This window comes from Pseudorca crassidens, chromosome 3, assembly GCF_039906515.1.
Source record: "Pseudorca crassidens isolate mPseCra1 chromosome 3, mPseCra1.hap1, whole genome shotgun sequence".
Classification (NCBI taxonomy): domain Eukaryota; kingdom Metazoa; phylum Chordata; class Mammalia; order Artiodactyla; family Delphinidae; genus Pseudorca; species Pseudorca crassidens.
The window spans coordinates 111,978,939-111,992,191 of record NC_090298.1 but is presented as its reverse complement, the minus strand read 5'-3'; the positions used below and the strand labels follow the sequence as shown (position 1 = coordinate 111,992,191).

Here is a 13,253-nt window from a genome sequence, read left to right as displayed (position 1 = left end):
GGTGGCGACTATAGGTCCCCATGGTAGGATCTCTTCTTGGGGACCTCCAGGGCTTTCCTGGCCAAGGGGGATGTGCCTTTGTTTAGCCCCTCCTATGGGGACAGGGCTATAACCATGCCCATCTCCTGGGCACAGCCCACTCCTCAGCCCCAGAGGCAGGGTACATTTGCCTTCCTACTGCCCATGCCTGAGGAGGGAAAAAGGGCCCCTGTCCAGAGATCCTGAACCAAAGAGCCCCCACGGTAGGTCCTTGTTGATCCTCTGTGTCCCTGCTGTGCCCAGACCAGGTATACTTAGAGGTAGTCCCAGACTTCAAGATGCTGATGTGGCCGCAAGCGACTATTGCTGACATAACCACTATGATCACAGAAACCTGTGATGTGGGTCCCAGCAAGGACTTTCTGACGGCGAGCCCAGGAAGGGGAGGGGCCACCTGCTGACAGGGCCACCTGGCTTGCTTCCGGGCACAGGCAGCACTGGAGTGGGGCCTCATTCTGGGTCAGGGCACACAGCAGGGAGAGAGCTGAAACGCCAGCGAATGTCAGCATTTCACATTTCAAATAAGACAGGAGCCCAGGGCCTCTGCTAACTCACTGTGGGCTCAGCCCATCGTCCATGGTCCCCCGCTAGACTCAGACCTGGGCCCACCCCCCCATTCCAGCCACAGCCCTACTCTCCAATTTTCATCAGGCTCCCCACCTGATTTCCTTTTAGGTCATTTGGCTTATTTTCATTTTAAAAAAAGCACTTGACCTTGGTTGGGACCACCGCCTAGATTTGGGTAGACCCCCAACCTGCTTTCCCCTAGAGTCGGCTGCCTGACTTCTGTCCAGCTCTCACACCACCTGGATCCCCCAGTGGCTCATAATCCCATTTTCCCATGGAAATAGCCACCCAGGTTCTGCCTAGGTCCATGGGTAAAGTTCCCTGTGGGCTGCTGCCTGAGTTCTTCCCAGGCTCGACACCTGAGATCTGCCATTTAACGTGGCCCATCACCTTCTTTTCCTAGTGCTCTGCCGTCGGGGTTCTGAGTTCTGTTCAGACCCACTTCCCCACGGCTGTGCCCCAGGGCCGCCCCAGCCCCACATCTGCCCACCTCAGGAATCCACAGAGCGCAGCTGACGTGCACCCACTTGGTCCCACTTCTAGTGGGCTTCAAGGCTCCTCCTCGCTTGGGGCAGAGCAGGCACTTCGGCTGGACACCCAGGGCACACGTCCGGCACAACCAGCTGCCTGTGGGCACCTTGAGGATCCCGTAGCATGCCTGGGGAAAGAGCAGGGTGGTCACAGGTCAGAGGCATTGGCCAATCTGCGTCTGGTCAGCATTCGGCTATAAACAGTCCTCGCCCCAGCCCAAGCCAGGAGCCACGGAGTGACACTGCTACTCATCTCTGCCAAAGAGAGCTCCTAAGGGACTAAAATGCAAGGGCTCCAGGGATTCTCTTTGCGTGGGCTGTGCGTTGAAATTTCACCATCTCACAGTCCTCCGTGAAAGGGCTCCGCTCTGCCCTCTGCTGGGAGGTCAGTCACTTCGGCAGAGGTTCCTAATCGGGGATGGATTTCAGGGGCATCCATGAACTCCCTTCAATTGAATATAAATTTGGGTATGTACGCTGCCCGAGGACAAGGCCCAGAGCTTTCATCTTTTTTCACAGGGATCTGTGATCGGGCACCCTTCTGGTAATACCTAGGGCTTATGGATCTAAGAGCTGCTGGGCATAAGGGACGTAGATGAATGAGGAGGGTGGTGCACTGCCTACCAACCTGCCAGCCAGGTGAAGCCCTTTTAAGCTCCCTGGGTGCTATTCAAGCAGAAGTGGGTAAGGGAGGGCCTCAAAGTTAGGGCCAGAGTGGGTCCACTGGGTTCCAGTCAGGTCTTCTACATCTTCTACAAACAAGGCCCAGAGATGCCCCAGACCTATAGCCTTGGGGCCCAAGATCAAGAGGGGAGCCTAGTCAGGCGGCACCTGGTTTATAATACCCATACTGTTAACAAACACGAACAACTCTTACTATACCATTCTAACCAAATGACTCATAGTAAGGAACTTAATCCTCACAACAACTTACTTTTATTTATACTTGAGGAAACAGAGGCTCAGAGAGATTAAGAAACTTACCCAAAATCAAATAGCTTGCAAAGGGCAGAGCCATGGTTTGAAACCAGGTGGCCTGGCTCCAGGCTCTGCTCTCGATCACTACACTGTGCTGCCTCGTTGTAAGTTCAGGATGGTGAGGAGGGGGTAGGGTGCTCAGTGGGGAGAATCTGAGGGAGGCCGGCAGGACAGGACAGAAAGACCATCCAATGGGCGTTACTCAAATCTGGCTGAGGGGGCTAAGCCGAGGGGCCCTGGGTATCCCTGGCACCACGGGCACTCACGCCATTCCCTTCCACCCCCTTGCCCTCCTTCTCAGGGGCCCGTGCCCACAGTGCTGCTGCACCCCTACAGCCAGGGTGACCGGGTCAGGCAGGGGCCTGCCTGAACAGCATGGTGACGGCAATGGGGGCTGCCTACCTGGTGCACGCAGACGTTGCATTTGTCGCAGAAGACCATCTCGTTGCCATCTTCACCCTCGGGAGAGCGGCACACGTCACAGACGACATCCTCATCATACTCGATGCCCAGCCCCTCCTGCGTCTCGATGGCCCGCGCCATGTTCTGGTGGCACAGAGTCTCCAGCTCCTCCAGTACGCGCTCGAGCGTCAGTTCATCCAGCTCTGGCCTCTCTGTGAGGACAGCAGGGCAGGGTGTCAGGAGCCTGGCCTCTCAGGGCAGATGTACAGGAGGGCTTCCACCCACTCACTGGTTGCACTATCTCAGGACCCCAGCTCCATGGTCCAAAAACTGACTGCGCTGGACCACGCAACCTCAAAGGCCCCCGGGGCCTGGTGTGGTGTTGACTTCAGACACTGCTTGTGACCACACACATGCTTGTGTACACACAGATACCATGAAGTGTCTCTGGGATGCAGCCGGCTCCGTGGGGAACCCACTGCTCGAGCTATGTGTATGGGGGGACCTGGGAAGGTGGCTGAATATGGCAGAGCTGGCCCTTCTTGGGACATGGTGGGCTCCAGCCAGAAGGCCCATACCAACTGACCCTGGCCCCATTTGTAATCCTAGACTCCTAGCGCTCACTCAATCTTCATGCAACAGTCACACTTACTACAGTATTCCCCCAAACCGTATAAATGACATGCTCTTATTGCCTCCATCTGAGAGCTACAGACATTGAAGCACAGTAATCAGTAACGCAGCAGGGACTTTCCCCCCAGACCTGTGGCGTGCCAAAGCCCAGTGATGGCCACTGCCCTCCTGAGGGTGAGGATGCTGGGGTTCAGAAGAAAACCCTCCTTGGTCTGCCCCCACCCCATTCTCAGCTGGCGGGTCACCTACCCATCTCCCTGAGCTCCGAGTTGATGAGTTCCAGCCAGTAGGCGTCAATCTCGTCCAGGTCATAGCGGCTGCCCCCTGGCCAATCAGGCTGGGAGCCCTCACCAAGGTCGGAGCCGCTAGGGGACACCTGGGTAGGGGGGCCTTCCAATGGTGGAAGAATCCTAGGAAATCAAGAGAAGGTGTGAGGGGAGGGTGCCCTCAGCCTGCTACTCTTGCTGGGTCTGGGGGCCTTTAGCAAGTTGGCCAGCCTGGCTGAGGAGCTAGTGAGCAAGTGAGGTGTGAGACTTTGATGCCGAGCAGGGCCCACCTCCTTCCATTCCCTCCTCCCACCCGCCCACCCTGCAGAGGCTGTAGGAGGCATTCCAAGTGCTGTCCTGGGCAATGCCCAGCCACTTTGGGACCAGGGGGATAGAACCAGCTGGCCTCCAGGTCCTTCAGCACACCCCTCAAAGCTGGGGAGAGGCCAGGGATCGCTTCCAGGCCCTCACAAGCTCTGGCCCCTCCTCCACCAATAGCCTCAGGGGCACTGAGGCCAGGGCTCCTCTGGGGTGAAGAGGATGCACCTGCTACAGTCTCAGGGTCACACTCCAGGTCAGCCCACCCCCAGGCCATGGCTCTGCCTCTGAGGCAGCTTGGAAGTGCCCTGACTGCAGGGTGAGGTCTCCAAGTCCAGCTCCACCACTTAATGTGTGACTCTGGGTAAGCCACTTAACTTCTCTGTGCCCCAGAAAATGGGCTAATGATAACAGTACCTACCATCTACAGTTGGCATGAGGATTAAATGGATGAATACATGTAGAGCTCTTAGAACTGTGCCTGGCATGTAGTAAGCACTATATGTGTGTGAGTATGTATTTTAAGATATACACTTTGCTTCTTCTGAAATGGAATGAGGGTGTTTTGCCTTGGGAGAGCACAGCTTCCTCTCTTCGATCAGCTGTGTGCTGCCCCTCAGTTCCTGATGCCAGTTCAGAATGCCAGCTCTTCCCACCCCCTACCAGTTGCCATGGTTATTGCTGCGGAGCCTGGCCTCCATCTGGCCAGCCCTGCCAGGGCTGAGAGGCCCCTTACTTGCCCGAGAGGCCTCCTGGGGTCGAAGGCAGGGCTGCCAGGGGCTGTGACTCAGCGCCGACTGGGGAGGAGAAGGCAGGGCTCTGGATGCACAGACGTGGCTCAGCTGTGGGGAGGGCTCCTGGGCGCCAGGAAATGCCCCGGTGTCAGCAAGGGGGGCAGGAAGGATGAAGGAGACAGGGAGGCAGAGTGGCCTCCAGGCAAGAGGGAGGCCCAGAGGAGACTGAGGGAGACAAGGAGAAAGGGCAAGGGCCTGGCACCACCTTTTCCCACACCAGATGCCCAGATTAAGGAAGGTCTTAGGCAAAGATAATGACGTGATGCCCCCCGGCCCCCAGATCATTCCAAATAGAAGGAATATTAGTACTCTTGGTCCTACAAAATTCTGCCTTTCCTCATGGGGCTCTTATTTAAATTAACATAGTCTTTGAAAAACACCGTAATTTCGCCATGACCCTGCTTTGTGTGTGCCCCCAGCATACGCTTAGCTGGGGTTTTGGATAACTCTTGCCCGAATGCCCACCACCTACTGGCATAACTACCCACACTTGTGTGCTCAGTCAGCTGCCACCTGGCCAGACCTCTTGGGGCCGAGATCACATTCCTTTCTCTGGGAAGCTGAGGTTAGACAGCTCACAACAAAAAAGGCATTTCCTGTACTTCCTGGGGCTCTCATCTTCATCTGTGTGGCCTCTTCTGGCTCTGACTATGGAGGAAACACTCCTATCAAGGGTGGACAGACCTTACCCTAGGCCAAGGCCTCAGTCTCAGCTGCAGCCAGTAAGACTGAGGTCATCTGGGAGGAGGTGGATGGCTGGGCTGGGATCTGGAGAAGGGGAGGGCTCTCTACTCCAGGAGACCAGACAGACACCAGAGGTTGGTTTTGCCCTGAGCTGAGTCTTTTGGCCACACCGAGGGAGCAGTGTAGGCCCTCCCTCAATTCATGATCTGAGAGTGAGAGGTTCTCATTATCCAGAGAAGTTTCAGACCGTGAGGTGGGCAGACCTGCTCAAGGGCCAGGGAGGACTGGGCAAGGAGAGAGGGATGGAGGGAGCCAGGGTAGCAGCAGGGGAGGGCAGAGTCAGCGAGCCAGGGTGATCAGGGCATAAGACTCTCTTTGGGACACACAGGGGCAACCCAGGGCTTGTTCCCGTGGCCTGTGTTTTCCCGGCCCAGCCCACAAGGCCCTGGTGGTGGTCAGGCAGGGAATTCCCCAGAATTTCCTGACTTCCTCATCTATAGAATGGGGACAGCAATATGCCCTTTAGAGGGCCAATATGATAATTAAATGAGAAGATGAGTGTTAACAGGTTCAGCATAGCAAGTTCTCAGGAACAGAGTTCCTATAACAATTCTGAGCATGGTGGCTGCTGTGCTAGCTTCCAGATGAGGGCTGTGCAGTGGAAGGCACCCCAGGAGATGTAGGGACCAGGCTGGAGGGAGACAGTGAAAGATGGGGCACAGAGATATCTCCACGAGAGCATCCCTCCCCCTCCAGTCTATCCTCTCCAAAGAGCATGGATGGTCCAGGAGTGCCTGGCTCCTGTCGGCCTAGAGCAGCCATGTGTATGTGGGGAATGTACCTAGTAGAGCCAGAGCTGTCTGAACACATGCTCTCGTCTTGATGTCAACAGGTAAAACACCAACTGAAGCCAAGCTACTGGTGTGGAGGCATCTGCAAGTAATCACCCAGGCCGGCGGATGTTTCTGGAACCACCTGACACTGACATCAAGGACATGGGCTGAGCCCAATCAGGACTCACTCCTCTCTGCCCAGCTGGTGGCCCACCCCTCTGCCTCATTATCCTGGGCCCTTGGCGTGCGAATTCTCATTTAATCCTCACCACCACAGTATCAGGCATGCACTGTTTTTAGACCCATTTTACAGAGAAGGAAACAGGTTCAAAGAGGTCAGTAACAGTTCTTCAGTCTGCAGAGCTGAGGGTGCGAAACTGGCTAGGAGGCCGACCCACGTTTTTGGCCCTGGGCAGAGGATGTGTAGGATAAATTCTTTCTCTAAATCCCACATACACTCCCGTCCAGAGAGGCCTGGAGCTTCCCTGATTCTCAGAGGGCTGAAGACAAGAGCTGGTAGGCATTCAGCCCTTGGGAGCCCAGGAGGCTGAGCACTGCCCAACACCCAATCCTCACTGACCACCGAGTGAGGCTCAGAGTCCGCTTCGCCTCTGTAGTCCCATGCCCAGCACAGGCCTGGCATCAGACAGGCACTGGGTGTCTGTGAGCCAGTCATAGGTGTGGCTGCCAGGAAGCAACAGTGCCAATGTCAAGGGAGGTGACAGCTGAGATCTTTGCCCCAGGCCTGGTCAAAATGGGCCTAAGTGAGAGCCACAGGGCTGCCAAGGCCGGGAATGAACTGCCAATAACACGAGCTGCCCAGCCCAGGCAAGCTGGTGGGCAGAGAAGGCCAGGACAGTAGGCCCCTGTGTCCCAAGGCATGACTTGGAGGGCTTCCCGGGGTGCAGCAAGAAGCACTTGGCTGAGCTCTGTCACTGGATGCAAGGCTTATGGCCACAAGGCCATCTCCTGACAAGAGCACCAGGCGGCTCTCTGACCTACAAGAACAGAAGGCACCACAGCCCAAAGAGGACTCATCCCTGAGCCAACCCTGGCCCAGCCCTGGCAGGAGGGCCTCCTCAGAGTCTGGTCGTAGCAGCTGCTTCGTGAACATCTGATGTGTGTGCTAAGAACTCCTTAAACTCCCTCCTGCTAAGAACTCCTTAAACTCCCTCCTGCTAAGAACTCCTTAAACTCCCTCCTGTTAAGAACTCCTTAAACTCCCTCCGCTAAGAACTCCTTAAAAAGGCTGAAGAAGTCAAGAGCGTGGCTTATCCCTATCTCAAGGACTAGTTGAAAACCTGGAGACTTCCCTGAGAAGATCCTCTGGTGGGACCCAGTCTGGATCGACGTCAAGCTAACCCACGGCCAGTTTTCACTGAGTGCTCATGTGTGCCAGGTCCTGTGTCCAGGACCTGCCATGCATCGTTTCTCTACATCATCTCGACCACTGCATGGGGCAGGTGCTATTGTTATCACTCCCATTTTACACACAAGGAAACTGACACCCAGGGAGATTACATTTCTGGCCCAAGGTCGTACTGAATATGACTGGCAATTTGAACCCAGGCTGTCTGGCTCCAGAGCTGAGCCCAAGCTCAAACCCTTGGCCTGCAGTATTTCTGGAACACTGCAGTGTTTTTTAGGGCAAAAGAATCTAAGAATAGAGACACACTAGAAAGGAATCCCTTGACTGGTCCTAGCCTCCCCTTCATCCCCTGCCTACGGCCCCCCCGGCCTGGGCTTCCCGGCTCACCTCACCACGGGCTCTGGAATGGCCTCTGCCCCCGCAGGCACCTGCACACCTTTCTCCCATTCCTGTCGCCATGGGTCTGCCAGGATATAGTAGTCATCCGGGCTGAGCTGGTATGAGTCTGGAATCTTCATGGCTGTGATCAAGTCTGTCCGGAAAACCTGTGGGGAGCAAAGGTGGAGAGAGAATGGCTTCAGATTGCCTCAGTGTGACCTGCTTCACAGGCCAGGGCAGGAAAAGGCAAATGCAGAAAGCCCACTCACTCAAAAATAAGAAGATGGCACAAAAGTACTAAGTACAAGAATGCATCTTCTCTGAACCCAGCACACAGAAGATCTTCAATAAATGCATTGGACTGAATTTATGTGCTCTGACCTGCTCAAGGACAGAATATGACTGATGGACGGTAGTGGACCTCAGAGAGAAGAGGAAAGACTTGCCGAGAAAAGCAAACACAGTGAGGAAACATCAGATGGCAGAAAGGCGTCTGTGAATGCAATACTGCCGTGAAGTAACTGTTCAGAAATTTCTGCTGAAGATCCAAAGTTATGTTTGCTGTTGCTACCACAGTCACTAGCGTCAAAGAGTCCAGGCGACTACGTGCCAGGGCCTCATGCAGATAGCTGAGGGAGAGCCCAGGGTTTGGGGCAGCCCAGAGAATAGCCTCTCATGGGTCAGGGTCTCCATGGTCTCTCAAGAACAAGGATATCGTGATGGCCTCTATGGGAAAAAAAAACTCAAGAAGAGTGGATATATGTATATGTGTAACTGGTTCACTTTGCTGTACACCTGAAACTGACATAACATTGTAAATCGGCTCTACTCCAATAAAAATTAAAAAAAAAAAAAAAAAAGAACAAGGATACCATGAGCCCTGCTCGGTGGGAGCTCTGAAGTACCATTCTCTGTTTGTGATGGGGTAGGAGGAGTGTGTTGAATTCCTTCTCAATCAAGCCCATCCGAATTCCCTCAGGGCCAGGCCGTGACTGGACGCACCCTCATGCTTTGGTTTTCTTTTGAGCACCTGCTCACTCGGGGGGAAACAGCTCTTCCCACATTCTGTCTGTTGCCCCCACCCCAGAGCAACCTCCAAGGCAAGCCTCAGTGGCACTGGCAGTGCCTCACCTGCCCTGGCTGCTCGGCCTCACTGGGTCCTCCACAAAGGGCTGCTGTAGGACCTGGTGGCAGCACTGGACACTGTGTGACTTGCTTTGGTACCAACTTTCCCAGTGATCATCACATGAGAATCACAAGTTAAAGGAGAGTTCACAGTGTGGAGAGAAGAGAAACCACTTCAAGGAGTCCTCCAGGCCTCAGACCCAGCTCCGAGCCCACTCCCCTCCCCGGAAGAATCAGTATCCACTGGCCTTCCAGAGGCTCGTGACAAGCCATTCAGTGGTAATCTCTGCCTGCGGGAGGCCCCACCCGCTGGCTGTGTGTCTCACTTGAATCTAGGGCTGTAACCACAAGGAAACAACTGAAATGGGCACACCAAGGGGGCTCAAGGCAGCATCTTGCAGAAAACTAATTAATGTCTGCATCTAGCTAGAGAGGGCCCTGGCTTGCAAAAGGTCAAGTTTCTCGAAGACTCTATTTGCCAATATAACTTAACTGTTAAGGCTAACACCCTAACATTTAATTAGGGTGCCAGTGTGAAAAAATTAAAATGAGATTACGATTAAATGCTAATTAAACAGAAGATGAAATGTGCAAAGATTTCACAGCCCTGATAATTTGCATATCTTATTAGCAAGTAGCAAGACGGCTGATAGAAAAACACAAACTCAGGTACTGGGTGCTTCTGTGGTATCCTTCGGCACCTCCCTTTGCTGGCTGGGGCTGGGTTATTGCCCTCTGGGACCCAGTATAGGACCTGGTGGGGGTAAACTGAACCCACAGTGGACTGGTGACTGTCTCAAAGTTCTCCCAACCCTGGCAAGCCACGTGGTACGACATCTAATGCCCTGTTGCTCTGATGCCAAAAGGAACCGCCCAACAGTGAAAGCCTGTCATCTTGCACCGGAAATCAACCGTCCAAGAGCCAAGTGCCACTGTGTGCCCCTCCAAAAAGGCACAGGTGAGCTTGAAACCTCTTGCTGTTCCCTGATCCTGGGCTGTAGTTTAAACGTCACCCCTGAGGGATCACCCTGATCACCCTGGCTCAGGGCCGCCAACCACCCGACAGAGCCACTTTCCAGCCCATCATTCTGCCTCATGTCTCAGTACTTATACTCCTGAACATTAACTGGTGTATGCATGTTGCTTGCTTCTTGTCATCTCTCCTGCCACACCTGTCCTATTCTCTGCAACATTCTCAATGCCTGGCAGGGTGACTGGCACATAGTAGGTGCTCAATAAATAGTGACGGAGTGGATGATTAAATGAATGCATGAATAAAAGGGCCCTTCTGGGCCCCCAGCTGGCTCCTTGGCAATGCTTTTTGAACCCCCATGAACAGGTGATACACACCATGGATATATCCAGAGCTGAAATAACCCAAGCACGTGGACTGAATGGAGCAAGAGGCAGCCCTAGTCTGTAAGGCACAGACAGAGTGCCAAGCCACACCAGCAGGGGGAGAGGTGGCCCTGACCTAGGAACAGGCTTGGCATTGAGAACTCAAGAGCTGGAAGGGATCCCGTGCTCAATTCTGTCAGGGAGATTCAAGAGAGAGAGAGAGAGAGAGAGAGAGAGAGAGAAAAAAAAGAGTTCAGTCCCAAGAGAGTTGCAAGTTTCATCTGCGGTCATTCAGGCAGCAGGGGGCAGACTGGTTACCTGTGGCCCTTTTGGGCAGAGGACTGATGGAAGCACAGGAAGGGCAGCACCATCTTAATGGTACCAGTCAACACTTAAAGAGCACTGTGTGCCCAGTGCCAGTCTCATGGCTGTTCTTGAATTATTAGTCCCTATACCAGCTCTGTGAGGTGGGTGCTACCATTATCCCTATTTTACAGTTGAGAAACCCGGGACTCCGGTTAGTTTAATAACCTACACAAGGTCCTTCATGTTGGAAGTGGCAAAGGAACCCAGATAGACAACACCGGAGCCATTCAGCACCCCTGCACAACCCCAGCCCCTCTTGGCCACCTGCTCATTGCCAATGCCCTCGAGTTAACCCTAAGCCAAATCAAGTGGTTTCCCCAAGGGCTGGAATATGCAAATCAGACAGTGACCTTCGCAAGTTCCAAGTTCTCCAGTGGCTTTCTACTGTCTTCCCACTGCCCTCAGGCTGAGCTGCAGAGTCTACCAGGCCCCATGGCCACAAGGATGCACAGGTAGTCTCCCTCCCAAGTACTTTTCACCCTTGGCACATGAGAGGACCCTGCTGGGACAGTCTTCTCCCTGCCAAAGTGGGGGCAGCCTGTTTCACACTTAGGGTATTAGTCCAGCTCACATCTGCTCTGGGAAGCCTTCCCTGATGCCAGGCTGAGTTCTGGGCTCCTCTGAACTTCCACAGCCCCTGTACTGGAATCTCCTCGTCTCTTGCTACAGCAGTGCACGCAGGGCCTGACACATGCTAGGTGCTAACTAAGGCTGAACTACTCAAGAGCCTCCCATGGATCTGCTACCACCTTTCCGGGTAGCTGCCCAAGGCTACAGCTCGGTCCTCTGTACCTTCCAAAGGAACCCCTGTACATTCATACAAAACCTGTCCACAAATACAGCAACCCAAACATCTTTCTGTTTTGAACTGCCAAAGGATAGGCTTAAAAAAAGGCTCGATTATTCTCCTAAAATGCCTCTGAATTATTTATGAAAACTAAATAAGGAATAAAATGGACACTGATGAACTGGAGGCCTTGCCACGGCAAGGAAGTTGGAAGCTGGAAAACAAGCAATTTTCTAAGAATGTGAATGTTTACTATTTTTCCCTTTTGGCAGAAATTGACAAATTGTCTTTAGGGGTCTGCTGCCTAGCAACCAAGTTCTGCTGAGCTGCTTGGGAGATGTTAATTGTAGCTTCTTCAAACAGTATGAAGAACGTTTAAAGGTCTACAACTCTAATCTAGTAACCAATGTGAGTGCCAGAGGTGCCAACGCAGCTCTGAAGGGAGCTGAAGACCCTGCTCTGCCCAGATGCGGGGAAACTGCACGTGGCTTGCCCTCTAGTTCCTTTTCCCAAGACTGAAGACCACAAGCATTGAAAAGTCTATGGAGGCTTTCTGTACCTACTTCCCCAGAAGAACCAAAAACGGGCTATGCCAGAAAGCATGTCATGTCTGGAGTCTGACATGATGTCCCAAAGCAAATAAAGACAATGACAACAGGCAACTTTCACTCTGCTATGCTAAGAGTTTCTGTACATGATCACAAGATTTATGAATGTTATTTGAACATTTCATCCTGGGACCTTAGTTTCTGCTTCCTTTTCTCAAGGGTGAAGTATTATATCATAGTGTATTTCAGACCAAGAGGCACGAGGGGAAGTTCAGTCACTTAAGGAAAAGCTCCAACACCTATCATAATTACAGAATATGATTATTTGTGTAATTATTTGCTTAATGTCCATCTCCTCTAATAATCAAGCTGAGAGAGGCAGAGACTGCACGTGTCGTGCTTATCATTGTGCCTGTTTGCGGCACAGCGCCTGGCACATAGCAGGTACTCAAGAAATGCTTGTGGAACAAGTGAGTAAGTGAATGCACCCCAGGATTGGTCTGAAGTATGACTGAACTCTGAAACTTCCTGTCCTGTCCTCCTAGCAGGGAGAGTGCAGACAGAGGTCTGGCCCAAAGGATTCTTCCAGGTGGAACTCAGGAACTGGTCTTGGTCACTGTCCCAAAGCCAATGAAAATGGCTTTGGCCTGGACTGCCTCTCCTTGACTCTGTCCACATCAAAAGTCCCAATGCAAAGCTAGGAGTGCCCCCTCTCTCTAATCTCCCAAAGGATGTTTCACAGTCTGTCCTGAAAGAGCCAAGTAAAATTACTACCGGTACCTCATTTGAAATCACAGTTTTTTTCTGAGCACCTCATCTCATTAGAAAGAACAGTTAATAGTGAAAAGTGATTGCCCTGTTATAGTATGCCAGGTGCTGTGCTAAATGCTATATATATATACAATCTCACCCAATTCATATTACTCCCACTTTACAGATGTGGAGAACAAGACTCAGAGAGGTTAAACCACTTGCCTAAGGTCTGCACTGTCCTTTAACCAATGTAATGCTGCCTGCAAACCAGTCAGCTATTTCTTCTTTTAAAAAAAATCTCTTTCTTGGGCTGGAAACTGATAAAGAGTATCTCAGCCAAGAGCATACTTAGATACTTAAAATTAGGCCTACATTCCAGAGAAGGGCTCTGGAAATAGCCTCCCAGTCCCATTCAAGCTACCACTAGGCTAATTTGGTCAGACATTTTTACACACACACACACACACACACACACACACTCAACATCTTTCTCTTTCACAAGGATAACAGCACTTCCTGCTCTTAAAGAGAATTTATTACACACA

The 13,253-nt window shown here is 52.6% G+C and overlaps 1 protein-coding gene across 14 annotated transcripts in view; it reads right to left on the bottom strand.

Moving 5' to 3' along the window:
• The window catches only part of JADE2 (jade family PHD finger 2), a 109,482-nt gene that overhangs the window by 16,193 nt on the left and 80,036 nt on the right, over positions 1-13,253 (bottom strand). For all 14 annotated transcript variants that reach the window (XM_067731773.1, XM_067731775.1, XM_067731776.1 and 11 more), the window contains 4 exons: positions 7,801-7,958; positions 3,399-3,559; positions 2,517-2,728; positions 1,097-1,264 (listed from right to left, as the gene is read on the bottom strand). In XM_067731773.1, the coding sequence (XP_067587874.1) occupies positions 1,097-1,264; positions 2,517-2,728; positions 3,399-3,559; positions 7,801-7,958 (699 nt within the window). The remainder of the gene's footprint in view (positions 1-1,096; positions 1,265-2,516; positions 2,729-3,398; positions 3,560-7,800; positions 7,959-13,253) is intronic.